This window comes from Myotis nattereri (genome assembly GCF_964212035.1).
Source record: "Myotis nattereri genome assembly, chromosome: 13".
NCBI lineage: Eukaryota > Metazoa > Chordata > Mammalia > Chiroptera > Vespertilionidae > Myotis > Myotis nattereri.
Genome location: NC_138088.1, coordinates 26,375,894 through 26,402,539, shown reverse-complemented (window position 1 = coordinate 26,402,539; position 26,646 = coordinate 26,375,894). Strand labels below are relative to the sequence as shown.

General features: G+C 38.5%; 1 protein-coding gene across 1 annotated transcript in view; it reads right to left on the bottom strand.

Moving 5' to 3' along the window:
• Positions 1-19,167: 19,167 nt before the first annotated feature.
• Positions 19,168-26,646, bottom strand: part of TMEM26 (transmembrane protein 26) — a gene marked incomplete at its 5' end in the record, with an annotated part of 37,184 nt that continues 29,705 nt past the window's right edge. Inside the window, 2 exons of the mRNA XM_081104422.1 lie at positions 19,168-20,468; positions 22,786-22,862. Coding sequence (XP_080960548.1) covers positions 20,044-20,468; positions 22,786-22,862 — 502 coding nt within the window. The 3' untranslated portion in view covers positions 19,168-20,043. The remainder of the gene's footprint in view (positions 20,469-22,785; positions 22,863-26,646) is intronic.

Genomic DNA, 26,646 nt, shown 5'->3' with positions numbered 1-26,646 from the left:
CCCCCCCCCCCGAATCTTCTTTCAAGATGCAATGCAAGAAAAACCACTATAATTCTCACCATTGTTCAGGTTGCTAATAGACCTGTGCTAACAATTTGAAACAGAAAAGTAAAATCTCCCCAATGTGGGTTTTGCTGGTTTTGCAACTATTATTGTAGGCTTTTTAAAAATTATTAATTTATAAAGTGCCCTGAGCCTTACAGAATATAAGCAACTGAGCAGGCTGGGGAAATAAAGTTATGTAAATCGCTATTAAATTAGTAGCACAAACCACAGTGACCCTATAATGGCTCAATATAGTAATTTCAGGAGAACAGACACAATAAGGAAATTTCAAACCCTCAAAAAACAAAGTATATTAAAAATAAATAACCTTGTCTAAAGGCTTATAAAGGGAGTGTCAAGGGGAGATTGATGGTGATCCCAAAGAAGCATACAAAAATTCCCATAAGGATAATTTGTGAAATTCTCATTTGATACTTTGATGACTTTAGAAATATTTATGAGAGAATAAAATTACAAATAACATAAAAAGGACAATTCACAATTGATAATCATGCTTTTCCTGAGCTGGACATACAAACACCTGGTCTTGTCACCATACATTTACTGTTTGAAAGCTATTGAGGATGCTGTTCAGTACACTGTGTTCAGTGTAACTCTGTTGGGCACAATGAGAGAAATTCTTCTCTGATCTGAGTATCAGGAACAGTGGTACTTCTGGGTAATGAAGTTTGGTTAATTTTATTTTTCCAGTGGGCACTGGGAGCTGTATAATTGACCAGGTTTCCTTTTCATACTGGTTATGAGACAGAAAATTCTCACAGCCTTTTCATAGCCATCTATAAGTCCTTATACTGTTTTCTCATCATCATTTCTGAATCCACATTTTATTATGTTTAGTTAGCTTTATATGTCTATTTAGTTGCCCTATCTAAATCCCCACTGGAAAGAGTGTGGGGATTAAGGAAAAAAGTTGAAAATTTTTAACTCAGATGTAATTATATCCTAGGATAAATTATACAATCAAATTTTTCTATATTTACAAAAAAATTACTAAGTTCCTTTTGAGGGATCTATATCTCTAATGGTAAATAGCTTTGATAGTAGATGTCAGTTCTAATTTGTATCATGTTTGTGGGTATAATACATTAATCCACATCATATATCACTTCACAATTTAATACTTTGGGATTCTTGCTAGGTTTCTTAATATCAGTTTCAACTTATTCATCTATAAAATGATGGTAGTCGCATGTACCTTGAAGAGTTGTTGTGAGAACTTTAAAGAGAATCTATATGAAGAGTAAGTCTGAACCTTGTTTCTCAGTTTTCTCACCTGTAAAATGGGTATAAAATAGTACCTATATCACAAACAGGTTATGAAGATTAAACAAGTAGGCATGCATATTATTTTTAGGAAAATTTCCAGCACAGAATAAATGCAACTATTATTATTGTATTTTTATTTTACAGAGGTATTATCCTATATAATAAAGAGCTAATATGCTAATTAGACTGAACAATAGAACAACCACCCAGACAACCTTTCAGATGAAGCCGGGGCTGCGAGGGCCAAGCTCCTTGCATGAATTTCTTGCATTGGGCCTCTAGAAAATATCCTAAATTGATTTTTTTTCAACTTAAGATTTTAAAACATAAATTTACTTAAATCATGAACTACAGTAGCTTTCATAAATGGACTTTAAAGGGCCATTTAAAAATTATATCATGGTCCACCATTGTCTTCATTAGAGTCTTTATTTACATTGTCCCTAAATGCTACAAGTTTAGCTGCTGTTACAGCAGTAGTTCTCAACCAGGGGAGATTCCCTCTTCCCCCAGGAGCCATATTTGGCAATGTCTGGAGTCATTTTTGGTTGTCACAACTGGGAAGGAGTGTTGATGGTCCCGAGTTCGAGGCCCATAAGTAAGGCCAGAGAAGCTGCTAAACATCCTATGATGCACAGGACAGGTCCCACAAAAAAATGATCTAGCCTCAAATGTCTACAGTGCCACAGTTGAAAATCCCTGTTGGAGAGAGTTCCATGGCTAAAAGGAGAATAGCAGAGGGGGCTGTCATGGAGCTGGTGAGAATCAGAGTCTTTCTTACTCAATTACTGATGTTTCTGGATTTTTTTTTCCAGATTTTCATTTCCATTTTTTGTCAGAAGCCTGACAAATATGGGGAGAAAATAAGGAAATGTGACATACATATTTTAAAGAGTGCTGGAGGCTGCTTTAACCACCTGCCTCTAAATTCACAAACAATTCATTTTTAAAAAGCCACTTAGGCCTGGTGTGACTCAGTGGCTGAGCATTGACTCATGAACCAAGAGGTCATGGTTCAGTTCCCAGTCAGGGCACATACCCAGGTTGCAGGCTCGATCCCCAGTAGGGGGTGTGCAGGAGGCAGCTGATCAATGATTCTCTCTCATCATTGATGTTTCTATCTCTCCCTTCCTCTCTGAAATCAATAAAAATATATTTTATTAAAAAATAAAAAACCACTTACACCCAAATTAAGAATCTCCAAAAGATCCATCAGAGTCCACATATAGCATATATCCTAGATAAACTCGTGTTTGTGAGTCTGCGGGGGGCTATGCAGAATAATACCCTTTGATAATGGTGAAACATAACACACAACCTAAATACCCATAAAAAAGAGATAGTCATGGGGATGTACAATACAGCATAGGGAATACAGTGAATAATTTGTAATAGCTATGTATGGTGTCAGATGGGTTCTAGACTTACCGAGGTGATCACTTTATAAGGTGTGTAAATGCCTAATAACTATGCTGTCCATCTAAAACTAATATTTGCATCGAATGTCAACTATAATTGAAAAGTAGAATTAAAATTAAGAAAGAGAAATGGATGAAAAAAAAATAAATTTAAAAGTAAATAAACTAGATATCTATCAAAATGGAGAGAGGCCAAACACAATATTGAGTGAAAAAAAGCATGATGTAGGACAACCTGCAAGGGTAACACCATTTCTATAAAAATCTTAAAAACAAAATAATTCATTGCCAATTAGGATTGTGTTTGGCTGAATTTGAAGAAATTTAACAAGGGTGACTTAACCAAATAGGGGTTTATAATTTTGTCCTGTAAGAGTTCAACTGAAGGTGATCCATATGAAGGTGTCTCCAAGATGCCATCTGTCAGGTCCCGCCAGGGGAGGGAGTGAGCACTCAGACAGTTAACCATGTCTGATGGTCCAGAAGGGGAACAGAGTATATAACACGTGTAAATATGCTTACTTAGTCTACATTTGCTGGGGAACCTGAAAAATTACTCCCAGATGGACTCAAACCTGCAAACCAGTTTCCCTTTCTGAAGGCTCATGGCTCATTCTCTCTTCTTCTCTTTCATCCTCAAGATTACAAGACAATAGCTTTGGCCTCACATTGCATCCTTGCTTCAGATCCAAAGAGAGAGACCATAAAAGATGAATCTGAATATACCCCCTCTTATCAAGAAAACAATGATTTTTCTAATAGCCCCACCTTTTCAGCTTCTTTTTTTAGCCCCTTGACCAAACCTAGATCACATTCTTCTTACCCACCCCTCCACACTTTAGCTGCAACAGACTCTGGGAGCAGGGATGAGTGGACTTCCTGGGCCACTGTTTCCTGGACAAGACCAGTGCTCAGATAGAGTGCAAAAAGGGAATAACAGCCCAACTGCCATGGCTCAGTGGTTGAGTGTCGACCTGTGAACCAAGGGGTCACAGTTCAATTCCCTGTCAGGGCACATGCCTAAGTTGCAGGCTGGATCCCCAGTGTAGGGTGTGCAGGAGGCAGCTGATCAGTTATTCTCTCTCATCATTGATGTTTCTATCTCTTTCTCCCTCTCCCTTCCTCTGAAATCAATAAAAAATTTTTAAAAAGAGAATAACAGTGAGTAGGTGGGCAATTAGAATTTTTTGCCTCAAATATGACATAATGTTTGAAGATAAATAGTCAGATATAAAAAATGGAAGAATATAATCCCAAATTACGAAAGTGTGTGCTTCTAGGAAGGCAGAAAGAGGAATATAATTGAGTAGGAGTACAAAGAATATTTTCACTTGATTCCTGTTTTATTCATGTATTTAGTATAAAAACGAAGCAAATGGGCCTAAATAATACAGGTTTTATTATCTGAGTGTTAGATGCATGAGTCTTACACTCTATCTTTTCTGTAATTTTTTAACATTAAGGAAAATCTCACAACCTTTGTTAACCTTCAAAATACTGGGGCTAGTGGTAAACATTTTTTGCCTTGAGAGAAAAAGAGACATGAAAGTATTTTCCCAAATAATGAGAGGAGAGACTGAGATGAAAATTCATGGAGCTCTAGTCCCACTGGCCACTGAACTGGACAATTCTTGGAAGCTCCAAATCCCAAACTCATATTGCATACAATGTCTCCCAGGTGCATACTCTGAAACAATTAAGCTAGGATTTAAGCAGAACCATGGGGAAAAAATTTAAGTATTCATGATTCATCTTGTTCTCACTAAAAGTCAGCATAAAAGCTTATATGTACAATGTTTCCAAATAGCTGACTGTCCTAACGTTTTCTTTCATAAGAGATAGGTCATGCAGGATACTCATACAAGAGGTACTTTCATGAAAGGCATTTTATCCACCCCACCAGCAAAAAAAAAAAAGTGTAATGAATTATTTTCCAAAGCTGATGGTTTCAGAGCATTCATTTTCATGAAAGTCAAAGTCACCCCACTCAGTAATGAATTCCTTTTGGATGTGATTCAGACTTTCCAAGGTTACCAATTCAGGTTTTACAGAAAAAAATTCTATCTCTCTGACGAAAGCTATCCATGGGAAGTTGAGGGACAAAAAGTTAAGGAATTAGAAGACAGGATGCTGTGACAGGGCATTTAATGAGCACTTAAAGAACTTACTTTCATGCCAAAGAAAGAAGCCAGTTTAGAATAGGTTTTAATTTATGCAAATGAAGAAGTCAGAGAAAGAAGAGAAAGGAGGACTTACTGTTTCAGTTTCACTTTGACTTGCTGCAGACTCTTGTCCCCAGTGACCTAAAGTGCTGGTATGAAAGAGGAAGAGCTGGGAAGGGAAGAGGGAAACTGAAAATATCTTCTGTAAAACACCCCACATATTCCATGTCGCTGTGCCTTTCTTTTATTATCTTAATTGTCTTAGAAAATATGGTAAGGGTTTCAGTGTGGCAAGGACAAAAAAAATGATTTTCTTTTTCCCAGCTCCATTCAATATAGAAAAGAAAACAGTGACATAATGAATCCCAGTGCCACAGAAACACAGCTGCAGTTTGCTTTGAACAAATGTGCACAACCTACATCTCTCTTTGATTCCTCTAACATTCCTAAAGATGGAAGCTGTTGGGAGCAAAGCAGCCCATGTCCAATGAAACAGAGTGGTAATTTAATTACCTTTCAATTATGCCAATAGATGTTGTCATCTTATGAAAGTGGCTTTGGACCCACTTTCAGGGACAGCAGGACCCATTTTGCCAGTCAAAGCTAACTTTGGAAAATTTCAGACCAATGGGAAAGGCAGATCTTTTCAGCTTTTTAAGTTGGTTTGTGCTTGCTGATGGAACAGGATCATTTCATAATGAATTCCTGCCTGGGGATCTTAACCTTTGGACTTGAGCCTCTGATCAGCCCCAAAGACATGATCTTTGCAAATCATTTGGCCCCTCTGAGCATTCATTTCCTCATTGGACTAAAAAGCAAAGAGCTTTTCTTCTGAGTGGTTGTGAGATAGAAAGTACTGATGCGAAAGCCTATAAACTCTAAAATGTTGGGCAGGTAAAATTATTTTAAGGGTATTATAGATATTACATGTTATTAGCAGAAAACTGAACATGTTTAATTTTTTTGTTTTATTGTGTGATTTTGTTTGTATTTTGCTCTTATGACAGGTCATTTTGGTCTTGAGTTTGCCATCCACTGGAATACAACTAGGACGACCTGACCCTTCTCTTCTCCCAGCTTTTATTCCTCGGCTTTGGAAGAGGTAAGATCTAACATCCCTTCAAGCTCAAAGGCTCCAAAGGTATGTGACTCAAAATACAAATAAAGAGCAGAATCTATCTTGAGTAAAATCCTGTGTGGGCAACATTTGAAAGGAAGTCAATAGCATGATACGAAGTGAAAGAGCATTTTTTTAGGTACTTGAAAGCTAAAAAATAGAAATTATAATCATTTGCTCAGGCTTCTCCAAGAAAGTTGGAGAAATGAGGTCTGTATTCTTTGGAAGGTTCTGATTGAAAAGAAGGTTTTTATTAAGTTTTAGAAAAGCCATAAGGCAAGGTTGAATTCTGTGATAGCTGCTCAAATATTTCCTGAACATTATCCCTTTCGAGGGATGGGAGCTTTGATGAATGTGGCTGTCATCCCCAGAGATGCCATGTTCTGTCTAATAAATGGATCAGTGCCTGGATGTTTAGTCTTCTGTGGAAGAACACAAAGATTTGAGGGTAAGCTTATTTTGCTTGGTGCTGATTTTACATCAGTGCAGGTGGGTGTGCGATTTTAAAACACAAATTACCAGGATGTTGTAGATAACCAGTGCTCAGGATGTATGTGCAGTAGAACCAGAGATGTCTGAGTTCAGTCAGGTCTGACTCAACAGTCTCCAAAGTGGAAGCTATGGAGGATCCAGAAATACCAGCCGTTGCCACTCATGCCTTTGACTCTCAAGCCAGAATAAACTGGGCTAGATGATTTTTTTTTGTCACGTCTGATTCAGCAGCATGTAGCTTAATGGGCTGCTTCCCCAAAGAGAAAAGTGGTGGACATCTGCTCTTAAAAATGACTGGCATGTTCCCCAACCTAGCATTTTCTCTAAGGCTTTTATGCCACATATCACTTAAGTATAATTTTAAACTTTTTTGAAAAAGTACTTGCAAAGAGTTCTCATGAAAGAGATTGTAATCTTCAAGTATAGACCAAATATGTCTTTCTTCTAAGATCCTTTGGCTATCATTGAGATTTCTAGAATGTGATGACCCCAACTACTCTTTCCTTCAGCCCAGTAAATCTGTGTAAAAAAAAAAAAAAAAAAAAAAAAAAAAGCTCACTGCCTCTCACATGTGACAAACAAGCATCCTCTACCTTGGGCATCTACTAGGAATACACTTTAGATTGTTGTGAAGGTCCATACAATGCTTTTAAGATTTCCGTGGTGCTTTCACATGAATAGTGTCCCACCAGGTTGAGCATAGAACTGTGGCTGAGTTCAAACAGAAGTCTCTCCAGAATAGCTGCATCCTTTGAAAAGAAGACAGCAGATTATAGCCAAAATCGTTATAGGTGCAAGATGAGCTCTGGCAATGTTTGAGGGATCCTACAGCGGCCAGCCCACAGAGATCAAGAGCTATCAACCTACAAAACATATTTTCAAAAAACAAATAACTTTCATTTCTTTCAAATCAGCCCTCTCAGATCGCCTTTCTTTTTTACATCCCTCTCATATTTCAAAGTGCATGTTGGGGGCAAGGCTGGGTTCTTCAGGTTCCACACAAAACCCATAGAGAACCAAAACAAGCCCTTCACTGGCATGAAGATAGGTGGTAGAGACCAAAGTTTATGGAGGTTATAGCAGCATTTTTTTTTCCCCGAAAGACTATGGATATAAATTTTCTCAAAAGCAAGGGCAATATCTTATTCATTTGTGTATCCCTCACATAGCTAGCAGTGGCTTGTATATAAAAGGCATTAAAGGATATTTGTTGATGCCATTGATCATCCACAGAATAAACCATTATTTCACATGTATCATTAGAGTCTATGGGACACAGAAAGATGAATAAAACAAGGTCCCAATTCCAGAATCTATCACAGCACCATTTGGTCTAGACTTCAAATTTATAAAAGGTCTGAACCATAGACATTTTTCATTTCTTCAAATGAAGATATAAATGCCTTCATAGAAGTAATACTGATCAGATTGGGAGAAGTTGTTCATCAAACAAATTTAAGTTAAGCCACAATTTTTGTTACATTTTTATGTCTTTTATCTTTAAATATTTAATTAAAAAATTATCCCACTTATGTAAACTTTATCTACCTAGTATCTATCATTTTCTATCTATTTTATATGAAATAAAATATTCATGAAAGAATGGCCTCCAAAGTATTTATAATGTCCATTGAAGTAAGGTGGACCAGCTATAATACTCTATTACACCCGATAGTTTATTGTTCTGTATGTTTGAAATCTTACATAGGACACATATGACATATAATCAAAGCAACAAAAGTGTGTTCATTATGCAAAACAAGAAATAGGATTCAGCAAATGTGTGAATGAGGCAAGTCAGTCAAAATGCTTGAGCCAAAATAACTGGGATGGTGGTTCTATTAACATAACAGAAACTGAGGGTTCAGGAAAAAGAACTGAATTGGGAGAGGACATATTCCAAATCCAACTGTGCACATGTTGAACTGGAAGTGCTAGAAAAGCATCTCCTTGGAAATGTGGGAGAGGATTGGGAAAAGCTGGTGATATACACTTAAGGGGCCATTGGTGGGAGTGAAATGGCAAAGGGAGAGATTAATCCAAATGGGCAAAATTAAAGTTGTACATTTAGAGAATAAGGAATTAAACAGACCCATAGCTATAGAAAGGACCTATCACCATGGGAGTGGAGGAGGCCACAAAGAAAAGGCATTTCATAGCACCAAAGGCAGAGGGTTAAGTGGATAATGGGCCTGTGGTATTTGATGATTAGGCCTATTTCTACATTCACACTGAGGAGTAGGTGGGCATTATGTCCTCAAGAATAGTTAAAATTAGGAAAAGCTTAAGAAATGATAATAAATGAGTAAAGCAGAATATGTATAGTATGGATTTAGTTTTGTAAAAGAATCCTAGATATAAATAAGCACAGAAAAAAGAATGCACTGAGCAGTAGTTTGGGAGCAGCTAGCCACTGGGGAAAGAGGTGAACAAGACAGGTACCCTTGGCCTCTACATTATAGGTAGGGGAGACAGTGAACAAATACACATATAAAGATCATGTTGACTAGCAAAACATGCTATGAATAAAATAAAGATTGATGTGATGGAGATCATTGGGAAAGGGGGAAATTGGTGACCTTTCTGAGGGCCTTGCATTTAAGCTGGAATCCAGATGAAAAGAAGAGCCCAGCTCTCAGAAAATGGGACTTGGAGCTGGGGGCTGTCCCAGGAAGAACAAAGTCCCCAAGACAGAAAGAAGCTTGTGAATTCTGGGAACAGACAAAATTTCAGTGTGTCTGGAGCTACATGGTTATTATAAGATATGGCGCATGCCCTCAGACAGATGACAGGTTTGGCGGAGACAGACATATAAACAAATTGTTACATATATTATGATAAATACTGAGCAGAGAAAAGTACAAAGTGCTATGAAAGAAGAGTCAGCTCTGGAAGCAAGCAGATGTGATTGTTGAGCTAAGCTTCTGAAGCTTTTGGGGAGGGTTGCCAAGTTGGTGACCACTGAGTGGGAAATATTGCTAGAAGGGAGAATTTTTGTAAGGAGCAGGGATGGTGTCACCAAGGCAATATAAATAGAAGCTGTTAGGTTAGTAAATACAGGAGAAACTGCGTAGTTCAACCAGACCTAAGAAGAAGAGGAGAAGAGGGGAAATCTTCTGGGACCACTTGACCTATTACTTATCCTATAGACCCTAGGCCAAGACCATGATAAGTGATAAATCCCATAGCTCTACACCTGCATTGTCTTACCTGGTGTTCTCATCAGCATTGCTTCTTCTTCAAAGGAAGCCCTAGAAATTAGGAACCCAGGACTAGAGAATGTCTCTGCTATCAGATGATGCCCACACTCACCCACTCACCCTCCTGGGGATCCCATAGGGTATAGAACAGTCTCCTCCTCCCCTGGTCATCAACTCTGCCTGGGGAAATGGGCCACCCCTGAGAAGTGAGGGATGGATAAACAAGAGTTGGTAACAGAGTGGTGGCGTGGAGGACATTGCTGAAAAAGAAACAGCAGTTTACCCAAACACATAGCAGTGTACAGATTAAAGACAAGTTTAGGGGACCATGAGTAAGTACATTATGGTGGCAGCTGGATGTATGTGTGTGTGCAGTGGTGGGAAACAAAGTTTAAAAGTTTGTGACCAGTCTGTGAAAAGTGTTAAATGATTTCCTTGGGACTTCATGCTTGATCTTGTTGGCACTGAGGCATCATCCAAGTGTTTTAAATAAAAGAGACATATGCTCAATTGTGCATTTTAGAGCAGCTCTGAATGCAGTTTGAAATATTATGATGGGGTATAAAACCAGGAGGTTGGATGACCAGTCGAAAAATGACTGCAGTCACTGAGGCAAGGAATGATGAGACACTGAATTAGGAGAGTAGCAGTTGATGTAGAGAGGGTGGCTGCAAGACTGAAAGGAATTATAAGCAGCATAACTGGAAGAATTTGGGGATTACTTACATAGGAGGGATAAGAGAGAAGAGCGAAGGGTCAGTTTTAGCACAGGGGCCTGAGTGGCTGGAGATGCTGCTAACATTGTATGGGGTACAGAGGCGGGAGGGGAGGGGAGCACATAAGGCATTGGGCATATTAAGATATGTATTCTAACCCAGCCGGCATGGCTCAGTGTTTGAGCGTCGACTTATGAACCAGGAGGTCATGTTTTGATTCCTGGTCAGGGCACATACCCCGGTTGAGGCTTGATCCCCAATGTGGGGCATGCAGGAGGCAGCCAATCAATTATTCTCTCTCATCTTTGATGTTTTTATCTCTGTCTCCCTCTTCCTTCCTCTCTGAAATCAATAAAAATATGTATATATTTTTAAAAGATATGTATTCTATATATAGAGTGTATGATACTTAAAGAATATCCAAGACTGTGGCTGCAAATTCAGTCATGGAGTCCAGGAAAGGTTGAAGTTAGATCGCAATAAAAACCCAAAACTTATAGGAGTTTGTTGAAACAATAGGGCTGATAATATAATTACAGCTTTTGACCCAGCTGTTAGCTGTCACTCAGGTCATATGGGAACCTTTGAATAATAGGGAAGAACATTCTTTGCCAGAAGGTAGAAACAACCCCCAAGATCCCAGAAACAGAGCCATCTGAATTCTCCTGCTATGCACTTGGCAGAAGCTGAACAACAGCATCCACAGAGAAAACATATTTTGACTTGTAGATCCAATTTCCCTTGCCCAAATTCTTAGTTTGGATAGAAAGACTATATGATATCTGACATATGGTTGGTTTAGGAATTTTTGTTTTCTTCAATAATTTGATCAGATTTGCATATGATCCATTTGATCACTTACCACAATCAATTGTAAATTTAGTAAATATTTAACAGAAATCTAAAAAAGCTTACATACACACAAGTTAGATGGGCTATGGCTACAAACTTGGAAACAGATGCACATATTCTTTCAGAAGTTTTCTCTTTCAGGGTTCCTTCATTCCTTATCTCTCCCGGGGAAATCAGCTTGACTATGAAATTCAATGTGAAATTCTTCTATGGTTTGTTTTAGTGGCACCATAAATGTCGGAAGGTGAAAGTGTCAGAGCAGTTGTCACAAAGTATCGCATGGTATTCATCAATATCCAATGAAGTGTTTTGGTCAGTTTGATTTTCCTGTGGTCTTAAAGGTCATTATTTCACTTCCCTGGGCTTGATGCTTCCCAAGGTAAGTAGTATTTGGCATGGGTTAAACTTTTGATTTATCTAAAGCACCTGAAAATAATCCTAAGTTATAAAAGTAGTCTTTTGCTTTGGTGAAAGTGATGTGTTTTGTCTTTATTTACAAAATGATATCAGAATACCCTGTACATAGCAGTAGGCTCTGTAAGTTGATGAGGCTTCTTTTTATTAATAATTATTTTCAAAATTATGAAAGGAACACATACTTAAAACCTGCAAACTATAAAAAGCATAAAGGTAAAAGAGAGAGAGAGAGAGAGAGAGAGAGAGAGAGAGAGAGAGAGAGAGAGAGAAAGAAAGAAAGAAAGAAAAAAAGAAAGAAAGAAAGAAAGAAAGAAAGAAAGAAAGAAAGAAAGAAAGAAAGAAAGAAAGAAAGAAAGAAAGGAAGAAAGAAAGAAAGAAAGAAAGAAAGAAAAGGTGGAATGTCCAGGATCATTGGAAACATGAGCATATTTCATACACTTAAAGCTATGGATTATACCGGTATTTATAAAAAGAGTGACATACTAACCTCAAGGTTTGTGCTCTTACTTTTACAATATCTGTAATTGTTCCTTCTCAGCACTTATGGATCTATTTTATTCCTTTTGAAAGCTGCATGGTCATATGTAGTATAAACACTCCACAACTCAGTGATGACCCTGTTGGTGCTACTATAGGAATTACTATTGGTGGACACTGTACTGCTTTGAACAGCCTTATACACACATTTTTGCATACATTTATCTGTAGAATATATTCTTAGAAGTTGAGTTGCTGGCTCAGATGATAAATGAATTTTTATTTCTGACTGATATTGCCAAATTGTCTTCCAAAGAAGTTGTACCAATTTGCATCTTCACTAGCAGTGAATAAAAAAGTCTGCTTCCCCCAATCCCTTCTAATACAACATTCTAAAATATTTTTGAATCTTTGCCAACCCGATGATTCAAAAATGGTATCTGTGGTTTAGTTTGCATTTCAGAAATGGCATTTCATTGTGATTTGATTTGCATTTCCTTAACTATTTCTTTTTCAGTGAACCATATACTTATATATTTGGCTCATTATTCCAATGTGTTGGGTTGTTTTTTTCCCTAATTTGTAAGAACCCATTTGCTTATCAAGAAAATGAATGCCTTGTTACATTTGTTGCAAAAATACTTAGTCAGTTAATTCAACCTGTGAATTCACTTATGGTGCTTTTATGATGTTAAAAGTTCAACTTCGCAACTTAAAGTTTATGAATCGTCTAAAGGTTTATAGTTTTATGTTTTTCTTAGAAAACATTCTCAATATTGTAAATATAAAAACAAAGTTTTCTATGGTTTTTATTTTTTCATTTTAATGTTTAATTCTTTGATCCATCTGAAAGTGTTTTGGATAAAAGGATTGAAGTAAGGGTACACTTTGATATTCTAAAAACCTTAAACCAGCTATAATACTCTATCACACCCTCATGATTTATCACATAGCAAAATCCTTATATAATTTAGTCTATTTCTTGACCTTATTCTTTTCCATTTTTCTGCCTGACAGAATCAAATTCTCTTGGTTATTGTAGCTCTATAGTATATTTAATATACTGAAAGCTCTCTTTCATTTTTTCTCCTTTTAGTATTTTCCAGGTATCCTTCATGCTTATCTATAATAATAAAAGCATAATATGCTAATTAGACCAGATGTCCTTCCGAACAAAGCTGGGGCTGCAAGGGAAGCCGGGGTCCTGGGTGCCAGAGGGAAGCTGGTGCTGGCAGCAGGGGGTAGGAAGGCCTACTCTTGCATGAATTTCATGCATCGGGCCTCTACTTTTATTATAAAATGTTTAAAATCAGCTAAATTGAAATTTTATTGATATCACTATAAAGATTGTTTTAAATTTATACATCAATTTAGAAGAAATTAATACATTTTAAAATATCATCTTCTTACTATTCCCCAAAAGAATATATCTTTCCATTTGTTAAATTATTCACTAATGGTCCTCAAAATAATTTTAAAGTTTTCTTTACATGGATCTTATACATTCACTAGTGGCCTGGTGCATGAAATTCATGCACATTAAAAGGAAATTAATGAGAGGAAATAGTTTAATATTGCTGTTTGCCCTTTCTTTATAATAGAAGTATCAGAGAAGAAAGAAAATTAGTAAAATGTATATGAAAATCTCCTTCCTATCAGAGTCTGGGGCACGCCGCAGGTCCTAGAGTCAAGTCCCTGCCCACCACCTGCATGCGCTTAGAAAATGCTGGAGACCTAAACCCAGCCAGCCCCACCCCTATTGGGTGAGAATCAGACCTGGCCGGCCCCACCCCCATCAAGCCCCACTGGGTGGGGGGGCACAGCCTCAGGTCCCCGGCCTGGCGCCAGGGTGGGTGGCACGACTTGAGGTCCCCTGGCCCAGCACTGGGGCTGGGGGGACATGGCCTGAGGTCCCCCATCAAGCCCCACCAGGCAGGGGACACAGCCTGAGGTTCCCTGTCAATGAGTTCCCTTGCCCAGGTCATGTGCCATGCAGCCTCAGGTCCCTGCTGTTTGGTCATGATGTTACGGCATCCCAGCTAATTCTCATATTCCTCTATTATTATATAGACTGGAGGCCCATTGCACAAAGAGATTCATGCAATAGGCCTTCCCTTCCCCTGGCTGCCGGCACCGGTTTTCCTCCGGCACCCAGGACCCAGGCCTTTGCTCCGGCCGGAGCCTTCAGTCTTCTCTCTGCCGCTTCGCCCCTATGTATGCAAATTAACTTCCATATTTGTTGGGTTAATTTGCATACTCTCCTGATTGGCTGGTGAGCATGGGGGGGGGGTCAATTAACATGTTTGTCTATTATTAGGTAAAATTAAATTTATTTCTGTGTATTTTTCAGTTCTAGTTCATTTTGTATGGAAATCTCTTCTTCAAATACATATTCTGTGTGATGTTTGTTTATAGAGAGAAAAGCTATTGATTTTTTTCAGGATTTTAGATTACTTTTAACTAGGGACCCAGTGCACAAATTCGTGCACCTTGAAAGGAACTATTGGTCTCAAGGCTGCGGTGGGCACAGGAGCAGGTCTTGGCCCATTCTCCACGCTCCCGCCTGGCCCCTCCCACTGTACCCCCCCCCCAGCCCCCTGTCTACTGGCAGCCCCACTCCCGCCACCGCTCCCATTAGCTGATGCCGCTGGCCCCGCTCGCACCTGCTGATAGCACGGAATGATTAGGGCCAGTGCCAGCAGTGGGTGCGAGTGGCAGCTGCTGCCACGATTGCCCCCCAGGAGCAGGAGGCGGTAGAGAAGCCCTCAGGGACAATCAGGGCTGGCAGCCACCGCTCGCACACGCTGACGGCACCGAGCGATGGGGGCCGACAATGGGCGCCAACAGCGGGTTCAAGCAGGGCCGGCGCTGGCAGCAGGTGTGAGTGTTGGGCGGGACTCTGGTGTGCCAGAGCAAAGAATTTTCAGTAACCACCAGAGGCTTGCACCGATGACAGCAACTGGCCTTGGTCTGGTGCCACCTCTCACCTGCTCCACCATCCTGCCATAGCCTACGCCCACCATGTTGCTTGCTCTGCTGCCTGCTGCCGACGCCCACCATGTTCCGTGCACGTCCCTTGGTGGTCAGCGCACATCATAGCGATTGGTTGTTCAGTTGTTCAGTTCTGCTGTTTGGTCTATTTGCATATTAGGGATATATATATATATATATATATATATATATATACACACACACACACACACACACACACACATATATACACACACACACATACATAAACATATACATATATTTCCTTTGGTTTTTATGTGCTTTTTTTGGTTATTCAAGACTCAATCTTCAACAAAGAAATGATCAAATTGGCTCGTCTTTTCTAATTTCTGTACCTCTCATTTCTCTTGTATGAGTGCACCAAAAGGAAAAAAAATAGTGATGTATTCGTGATACCTTTGGCTATTCAGAAATTTTACAGCTTTACATAAGAAAAGCTGTCCGTCTTTGCTTTCAGAGCTTCTGAGATTCACATCTTTCTCTGAGAGATATTTCCCATTCTGCAATGCTAAAGACACATTTCATGTTTTCTTCTAATATTTTATAGTTTTCAGTTTTACATTTAGATTCTTTAATCCATCTGGAATTTATTTCTATATATTGCGTGAGATAAAAATCTAACTTTATTTTTTCCAGATGGCTTGCAAAATTTCCCAACATCATTTATAAAATTGGTCAGTCTTTCCTCACTAGTTTGAAATGCCACTTTAGTCATACTCTAAATAGATCATTGTTGTTTTTTTAAACCAGAGCTTACAATCTAAATGAAATGAATTACAGTGGAGAACAAAGAGAAGTAATTCAAACAAAAAATGAACATTGAGATAAAGTTGTAAACAAACTATTTAATGTATATATAATAAAATACAAATGTCATTCATTGCAAAATAGTATAAATATGAGTAATTAAGAGAAAATATTCATATAAAATATTCAGAGACTGAACATCCATAAGATATAAGGTTATAGCGGTTGATTATTAAAACATTGTTTAGAATAACTCCCATCATATGAAACGTTATTTGAAGTCTAGGAGATTTAAACATCCTCCAGCTGCCTAGTTTAACCCCAAATCAGATGTTTCTGACAGTGGATCAGAATGTCCTTTAAGTAAAAAAGCCAAGTCTGAAATTAGAAAAAGTGTAACAATCTCCTCTTACAATTCAAGATTGTTTGGTTTTTCACTTACTTCTCTGAGGCTCTGTAATATTTCAGTATCTCATTTTCCTGGCAGTAGAGTGAGCCTGGACAGAGACTTGGCTTCTTGCAATTGTTTCTTTTAACAGGAGAGTTGATTAAGAGTCATTGAGATGAAATGCCAAAGATAATAAAAGTCAGTGTTGAACTCTGAAACCTGGATGGAAATCCTAAAGCATGCACACCTACAACTCACGCCTTCCCATGGCTTTGAAAATTTGCTCTTAAGCTAAGAACCAATATTATAATAGCGAATCCTGATTTTTCTTAGCCATGTCCCTCTGGTCTACAAATCCTGAGGTGCTGCTATGAACTGCTGCAAAGCCAATTGACACATTTGTATAACAATCTCATTTTGGAAGATTAAAAAGAATGTTATTGACAATGCAAGTTTTTATTTTCGTATGTTGTCTGTATTAGCTTCAATAAAAATTAACAAAGTCATCAAAGACAAAAACAGATTACTCATCTTGCAATGCCAAGTCAGGTCCTCTGAGACCCAGCTAGGGAGGGGAACAATACCAACAAGGTGGTTGCGAGGTGAGTTTTTACACAGCACACTATATGTAAAACATGCACACTGTATTTTCTCACAAGTGAGCTATGTTCTGAGGGAGGACATTTGATTGAGCTTTCATCAAGCAGTTAAAATACAACAATAACAAATAAATCACTTTCTTCAGTGGTTGGGGGATTGGCGTGTGTCTGTAGGGGGTGGTACAGAGGTATGGCCTGCATCACAGTATACAGATGATCTGAGGCACTTATTGCAAATTACAAGGAGACAAGTCCCAGGATGTCAACACATGGGATGTAACTGTTGTTCTAGACACTTCATAGAGAACAATTGATGTTTTCAAACATTACCATTTTGGCAATCTACAATAAAGAAGTACAGTAACAATAACTTTTTAATTTTTCATGAGGGGTCCTAGAGATAAAACCTGGACTTAAGTTTTATTTTTAAATAAGCTAAATGAAAAGAGATTTTCTTTCTGCAATAAAAACACTAAATTCAAAAGGGTGGGAATGCTGGCAGTTAGGTGAACAAAGGATGCCTTTGGCGGATTTTCCTGGAAAATGTTGCTGGGGCATGTTTCTGTTTTTTCACCATTGATTGCTGAGATGGTTCTGGGTGCGCTTTGCCTTCTTGGGACTCCAAATGAAGCTAGACTCTGGACTTTACATTTCCAGGCCTTCGGAGGAGTGCTAATTACAAAATACTTTACTAAAATGCTAGAAACTCATTCACAAAGCCAAGCCAAGTCTCAGATTTGAAAGCATTTAAAAATATCCTTGCAACAGCCCGTATTACTTTATACTCATCTATTTTTAGAGCCCCAATGTTTGTTTTGCTGGAAGAAAAAATTAAAACATGTAAAGTATGCCATGAGCAAATCTGCAGTAATAAGTAGCACATACATGTTGTGGAGGAAAACATTCACCATGAAACAGTCAACATAAAAACAGATTCTGCGGAGGCGGTTTTATAAATAGCAGCTATTATTTTGCTTTCAATTGTGAAGCATTTTAAATAACAAGCCCTTAAAAGCTGTCAAGTTTCTTCCTTTAGATAGATATGATTTCCTGATCTTTCATAAAATTATTATGGAAAATTATAAATGGATCCCATTAGTTTCATGTGTAATTTTACAATCATATTGTTAAAATTAGAAACACATGGGAGAAAAGAAAGAAATAAGAACATGATATTAGGCACTGAAGAAGCCAATAATTGGAAATTATTCATTTCTCTTTATAAAAACAAAAAAATGCCTATGGAACTTTTAATCAAATCTTTTGAACAGATGTCATGCCATAGAGATTTATAGATCAAATTGTCCCAATTAATTGGCATTAAGTCCCACCCACCTTAGGGACATACCCTGCCTTACCTTTAGCAGGGTCTCTTTGAGTTCCTGAGCATAGTAACAGGAGGAACTGTGCTTTGAACCCCAAAAGGACGGTTTGGCACTGTTTGCCTCATATAATTACTGTGATACAGCCAGGTAAATTTTCCCACTGTATCTTTAAAAGCAAACATTGTTTTAAAAGGTTCTGAATCACCTCCATCTGAAATGTATAGCAGTGTATAAAGGAAAAGTGTGACTATGACAATATTGGGGAAATGAACTCTTAACGCAGGGCAGAAAGGAGAATTTCCCGATTTCCGCAATGCTGTGCCACACCACTTCTGACCCCGCCACTAATCAAGGGCTGCTGGCAGTGTGCAGAACTGACGTAAGCCCTGTCCCCAATGTCTTCCCTGGGACCAGAGGCCATCGCCAGCAGTGGCAGTTCAGACTGCCGGCAGGCCCCAGAAACTAGGGTCACCCTGAAAGGGCCTGTAGCCCCATCCGCACTGCTGCAGTGCTTCCTCGCGTCAGCCCACATGAGTGGACTTGGCTATGCAGAAAACGGTGACGTGCAGTTAAGAAAATACTGACAAATGCCGCCAATCACGTTCCGAGTGGAAATTGTGACTTCGCGGCATTACCAGTATTCCCTGCCTCGCAACCGGTGGGTCTGTAACTGAAATGGCTTGCTGTGAATTTTGCAGTGCCCCAGCCAGAAGCGATAAAATTTCTGTAAGAGCATATGCGCCATGACAGAATGCCACGTCAGCCCAGAAGAATGATTTTCCCGGGAAGGTCTGTGCAGAGAAGCTGGGCAGAGATGTTCACTGTTTCCAGCCCCCAGTGAGGTAATGTTAAAGGCACATTTTCCTTTATTTGGTCTGCATTCACTGAATGTAGGTTTTTCTCTCCTTTTTTTAATGTCAGAGGGACAGTGCAGAAAAGATGAGATGAGACAGTCTGACAATGGAGCCACGGTTGGAAGCTCCTCTGTTTTGAGGTAACGGCCCCGGACGGTTTGTCTGCACTCAGCCTCTGGAGGGCATGTCGTTGTAACCCTGCCCATAGCTTGTCAGACAGTTCAAGACAAACAAATCACTTAGTTGTTGAACAACTGTAACATCTGATACCATCACACAAATTGTAACAATAGCCACTAATCAAAGTTCTTTTCATTCAGTTTAAGAAAGAGAACTTCTCAGCTTTGGCTTGATTACCTAAAAGTAAAAGCCTTTCAAAGTGAAAGGCAACAAGCATTTATTTGAGATCAATAAAAAAAAAAAAGCTCCTCAGAATGCATTGATTCAGGCCGAAGCCCAAATCGTGCTCTGATTAGGAGACAATGGCAAAGGGTATTTATGAGAAAGGAAAAGGGAACAATTACATCAATAGAAGAGAGGCCTTTCTATTGGTGCAGATAGTATAGTGTCGCTAATTCTAAAAATGTTTTTGATTTTTGGTCAGGTCGCCCTCAGTCCGGTAGTCAAAATACCTACTTTCTTACTGTCCTTGCAAACACTTCTTTGGGACAAGTGGTTGCGTTAGGCTCGGTCCAGAGGCTGTTTTGTCCTGTGTTAGCATCCCAAAGTGTGAGGCACGTGACCTGCAAGGCAGTTCCTGTGGCCTGGCAGCTCCTGGCCCATTCCAGAGTGGCTCTGCTTATAGCATTTCGAGGGGTCCAGGCCCCTTTCTGTTGTTCTTTTGAAAGTTACTACATGTAAGGTTTAGAAGAACAGAGGGAGGTTCTGTTCCTACAAAGAACTGAGGCGTCAAGCATGCGGCTGCCCATAACTAACTACGGGGTGGGGGGCGAGTCCTCCGAGGCGCCTGGCGAGGCCCGCAGAGGCACAGCCACGCCCTCCTTGGAGCCACCCTCCCAGGCCCCAGGGGAGACCCCACTCTCCAGGGGCTCGGCAGGGCCGCCCCGCTCTCCTTTCAGGACCTCTGGCTGCCCTCGCAGAGAGGCACGGGCGCCCAGGGCCAGGACAACCAGGCGGTAGAGGTGTAGCATCACCACGAGGAAATTCTTTACAGCGAAGAACACCAGCATCTGGTTGAAAACTCTGTAATAGGCCATCAGGACGAGCCGCACGATGAGGAAGGGACCGTCTTGTATGAAGACGCTGATTCCAATGTTCCACAGATCGGCACTGTATTGGCAAAAGAACAGGCTGGGGAACCCCCTCGCCCTCAGAGACCAGGGGCACACGACATGCTGAACTGAAAACACAAGACACACCGATTAATGTCTCTCTGAAACGTCAGGAAGGAAGACAAGAATGAAAGGGAACAAGTCTCCGACACTGGCTGCCCTCCTAGTTCACGACTGAGAGTGGCTGGAATTCCATTCGGTCTGAACAGGGGAAACGTCCTTGGTCATTGTATACGCAACGATATGCTATGTTTCCAATAAAGCACACCAAGGAAAGCCAGTCCTCTAGTTTATGTGCATGTTAGCAATTCAGATCACCTTCCAGTCCTCACACTGGGAAAAGCACAGTTAACCAGGATAGAGAGACTCAAGAACAGAGGAAACCACCACATTAGTCCCTGGGTCTGCAGTGTGGGGAGGCCGCACAGCGGATGCCCTGGGCCTAGTCAGGGGGCCTGGCTGCCTCTCCTTGGCTTCCTCATTCTTTGGCAGGAAGATGCTGGGCAAGTTCATCTGCCTGAGTCTCATTTTCCTGCTTTGAAAAATGGGGTAACAATGACATCTGTGAGGGGAATGTCGCCATCTCACTGATTCTTGTTTGTTTCCATTAGAATAACACCCTTGGCTCCTTTCTCCCCTCTCACATTATCTTCTCCTTGGGATAATGAGTGACTTCCCTGACTGCCAAGTCTGGAGATGCAACAGAGTAAGCATGACCCAGAACCTTTGGCCTCTTCTCCTTGAGAGCTACCTATTTATGGATGGACTTACTTAATCCTCTGTGTACATTGTGTTGTGAAAATTCAAGCACTTATATTCAAATTCAAACTTAACTCCTGTTCAACATATTTTTCTAACGGTGGTGAAAAAACGAAAAACATAGCCATTGTTATTTTGTCTAATTCCTTATGGTTTTGTTTCACAGTTTACAAGAAAAACTGGATATAATTACTGATTTTCCAGTTGAATAAAATGAGGTCTAATCAACAAATGAACCTTTTTGTTTTAATTTCTAAAATGTGAATTTAATTTAGGGTCAAGGGCAGAAAATAATTCTTTAATAATAACGAAGCCTTCCATTTGGAGCTTTCAAACAAAGAATGCCTGTCTGCTAAAGCCTGCAAATATTATGAAGCTGCTTTGATATGAACATAATGTTGTTCCCTGGAAAATACAATAGTAATTTAGTCAGAAGTAACATTTGGTCTTTGTTTTTCAAACAGCTGCATAACATTATCACCCTCTGAAAGTTTACACAATTTCTTTCTTAAATAAAAATTTTTTTAGCAAGGCTATAAACCACAAGATATGGGAGGGTGAGGACCAGCAGATTGAAAGACAATAAACAACAATAACAAAAGATCAATAATAGTCTTTACAAAGAAGTGAGAGTCAGGAAAAGGCTCCCAGCGGACTTCTGAAGAGTATTATTGTTCCATATGTAGAGTGATGGTGCCTAATATTCTGTCCAAAGACACCAGCCAATTAATGGGTATAGGACACCTTGCAGGGCACATTATGACAAAACCTCTCTCTCTCTCCCTTTCTCCCCTCTCCCTCTCCCTCTTCCTCTCCCTCTCTCTCTCTTTCTCTCTCTCTCTCTCTCTCTCTCTCTCTCTCTCTCTCTCTCTCTCTCTCGTGTTATTGGCATACATTTGTTTGTTTGTAATTATTAACTGGTAATTAGGTTTTTGGTATTTCCAAAAAGCTACAGCCACTCTTTCCATCTATCCTAGTGACAATTTTGTTTCAGAAACGTAGATGCTAAGGTTTAAAATGACCCCTGAAATGTCTAGGGCTATCAAAGTGAGCCAAAAAAAGATGCAGAAAATTTTATTTTTTATGTTTATTTTATTGAATTTATTGGTGTTACATTGGTTAATAAAAGTATATAGGTTTCAGGTGTACAATTCTTTGATACATCACCTGCATATGGTATTGTGTGTTCACCACCCAGTCAACTCTACTCCCATCACTATTTATTCCCCCTTTACTTTCTTCTACCTCTCCCCACCCCCTTTTCCCTCTGATAATCACTGTTTTCTGTGTCAATGTATTCGTTTTTCTTTGCTCACTTCCTTCATCTTCTCACCCATTCCCCCAGTCCCTCCTCTCCGACGGCTGACAGTCTAGTCTCTGTCTCTCTAAGTCTGCTTCTATTGTGTTTGTTAGTTTATTTTGTTCATTAGATTCCACATATAAATGAAATCTGCAGATGGCTTTCCTAAGTTTTAATCTACTTTTCATCTAAACTGAACTGGAACTAACACTGAGATATCAAAAGATAAAAATGATAATTCTCTTAAATGCCTCCTTAGCTCTATTATAATTTATGATCAAGAGTTGTAATTTTCTGTTTCATTGAGAAAACATCAAGACACTTACCTGCCAGGTCAAGTGGAAACTGCAGCATGCTCCAGGTCCAAATACAAAGGATGCCATAGACTAGGATAGGGTTATTCCTAGAATGCAGACAAATTTTAAATTAGCAATTAAAATATGATCACATGCAGAAAGGAGAACTCTTTTTCTCTTCTCATATTTTAGTATACCCTAATAAGTCTTACTATATTTTGCTGATATAATAAATCCATGAAAAATCCATGCATAATTACAATGGAATAATGTAAAAGAAGGGGGAAAACACAGAGTCAGAAAGGTTGGCTTTGACCACCACATGTGCCAACATCTGTGTGAATTATGGCAAAGCCATGTTGCTATCTTTAGTTTTGCAAAATCATGCCAACATTAAAGGAGAGAAAATCTGGGGGAAATGTTAGATGTTGACCTGGAAACTCAGAGGGCTGATATGAAGAAATTTCAAGGAGAAAAAGTGAAAATTCTAAGATCCTAAGATTCAAACTTTAAAATATATCTCAGAAGTGCTAGATGATGCCCAACAAGTAAAAGCTCAGCATTAAAAGAAAGCTATCCTCATTTGGAAAACAAGTGGGGAGATAAATCCAATTATCAAAGATTTATACCAGATTTTAGAATGTAAGTCAAGGAACATGACTGTTTTATTTACCTCTGTATCCTCAGTGCCTAGAATAGTGCCTGGCCAATAATAGACACTCACCAAATATCTATGGAAGAAACTTTTGAATGTACAAAAGAAGGACCCACAGTTGGCAAATATACAAATGTCCTAGATCTAGAAGAATAGTCTGGAAGACTAAAGTCATAAATAATAGAGGTTACAAAAATAAAAAACATATTTCAAAGTAGCAAAGTCACTTTTTTTTAGCAAAAATATCAGTGATCATTTTCAGGTTAGTGGTGTAATAACAGATCTTGTTGCCAACTTCCCTGTCAAGAGGGGTTTTCAGACTGGAGAGAGAGAGAGAAAAAAAAAAGCATCAGAGAAGAGTAATTGAAACCAAACTGCATGAGGTAATTGTAAGGAATACCTTTAAATGCGTCAAGTATTGAGTGGCTCAAAAATTAGATCTCAAAACTCAGAGAGAGTTTGGAAATGAGAATTCTAAGCCATCATTATCTGTCTTGGCAGTTAATGGTGGAGACAAGGTTGGTGACTAAATAAATAAATAAATAAATAAATAAATAATTGAAGTCCTAACTTTCAAAATGAAGCAGAAGGATATCTTAAACTACAAAAGGCACACTTACTATTAATCCTTAGTTAGATTATAGGTGACTATTTAAAAGATTTCTGAGAGCCCTTATGGAAGACAGCAATCACTAGGAATCAGCACAGGTAACCTAAGAATAATTAGCACTCAACTATGATTATTTTCTCTCTCTTTCTTTTAAATAGAAGTAGGATTACCAGGCAGGTAATGATATATAAATTAATGATTGACATTGGGATTTTACCAAAGCTTAGGGAAAGCCTCTCATAGTTTTCCTATTAAGAAGATTAAGAAATATTTTGGGTATGAGTATAGTTAGGTGGCATCCTAACTGCGTAAAATGACTCTCCAAAGGGAGCTCTCTAATGGGTTGCGGCAGGCTCTGGCTTTGATCCTGTTCTGCTTTGTATTTCACCAATGACTTGGTTGCCAACATTGATGGAAGTCTCCCCATATGCACATACGACATGGAGGTTGGATGGGAAGCTAAAATTCCAGGAGACACAGTCAGGATCCCAAAAGATCTTGACTGGATAATCTAGAATAGTATAAAAGAGGTAGCATTTCACAGAAACAGTCATAAAAACACTCAAATATGTTTCCTTACTATTATCTAATTATGAGTGTACAGTGCTACATGATTTATGATTTTCCAAAATCAAATGCAATCATAAGTTGCTTTACAAGAAGAATAAAGACTAGCATTTTAAGTGGAAATGCCTAAGGAGCACAATCAATTACTTTTCCTTCTTTGCAATGTCAATGTCTATCTATAGTAGACCTTCAACAAGTACCTGCATTTTTAAATAATTTTGCTTATAGTGTCTGAACTATGTGCAGGCAGTTTTCTAAGTGTTTAACTCTATGATCACACGTCATCCTAATAACAACTCTACATAGTACACACTTTTTCTTACGTGACCAGTGGGGAAACTGAGGCATACAGAGTTGAAGAAACTTGTTTGAAGTCATGTGATTATAAGTGGTGGGTGCATAAATCAAAACTACATAGCTGATTTCAGCATCCACCCTTTCAGCCATTATACTATACTATTTCCATGAAGGAAATGGAAAGTTTTACTCCTGTTCTATTCTACAATGTTCAGAATATATCTGAAATATTATATGTTGTGCTTTGTTTTAGGAGAAACAATTAAAAACTTTTTGGTTCAAAGGAGAGAAACAGTATGGTAGATAACTCAGAGCCATGTTATATGTGGAGTAGTTCAAGAAACTGAAAACTAGAGAAGATTCCTTTAAAACTTTATTCATACATTTAAAGGGCTATCATGTGGGAAATAAATTAAACTTATTTCTTGTGACTTCAGGGAGCCAATTCAGGTTGAAAGGACTTCAGTTGCACCTATAAGAATCCAAATTTCATCCCAATAGAGGAAAATTCTTTCTAATAATATTAACTTAAAATAGAATAACCTGCCCCTGGGGTAGTGTATTCTCTGTTAGCAAAAATTTCAAAGAAAGGCTGGACAAAACTTATTGAGAAATTTTTGGAAAGGATTTTATAATAGATGTAAAATAAGTGGTCACTTTTGAAGTTTCTTCTAATCCAAAACTTCAATAATTCTACCAAAAACTCATGTACAGTTTTTCTTTAAGGCAGCAGAAAGTGTTGGGGAAGCATAAGCTCTGGTACTAGGTTGCTCAAGTTCAAATACTAGCTCCACCCTCACCAGAGAGATCTGGGCGTCCAATCCCAGACTGATCATTAACTAGCTACATGAATATGAAGAACTAACTTAACAACAATATGCTATAGTATACCCATCTTTGACATGAAGGTAACAATAATAGCTATTGTATTTTATATGATATTTTTATTAAGTATGTTGCTTAAATACATTAAACATATAAAGCTCTCCATATAAATATTCCATAAAGACTATGAAAGATCACTACAACTTAGTTACTGCCTTTATTTTCATTTGAGCTTGAGACTTTCTCAACTTCTCTTACCTGTTACTGTTCAGCTTAAAAAATGATGGAAATGTCCATCCAGCATGGGTTAGCTTTTGAGCATCGACCTATGAACCAGGAAGTCATGGTTCAATTCCCTGTCGGGGCACATGCCTGGGTTGTGAGCTCAATCCCCAGTGTGGGGCATGCAGGAGGCAGCCATTCAATGATTTTCTCTCATCATTGATACTTTTATCTCTCTCTCTTCCTTCCTCTCAGAAATCAATAAAAATATTTTTAAAGTAAAATATATTTTTTAAAAAATGATTTAAATGATAGTATCTGCTTCATAGTGTTATTATAAAAACTAAATAACTTATCACAACTAAAATCCTTAGAACAGTGCTTGGAACACAGCAAGTAATAAATAAATATTATCTAGTAGTCGTATTTTTATTATATGAACATACTTCTTAAATTCTTCGTGTTTTAATTTTATTATACAAAATAGGGATAAAAAATATACTAACCCTAGCCCTAAGTAACCCAAATTCTAATCCTAAAATAATGAATGCATGTTTTTTGCATATGCAAGTTTTATTTGAGCACACACAAAATAAGGGAGAATGTGTGTGTTGAGAAACTTATTAGTAAAGTTATTAAAATAACTTTGAAAATGATGGCCAGATAATTTTTGAAGCAGACAAGAATTTATATTATTAAATCAAACAGTAAAAGT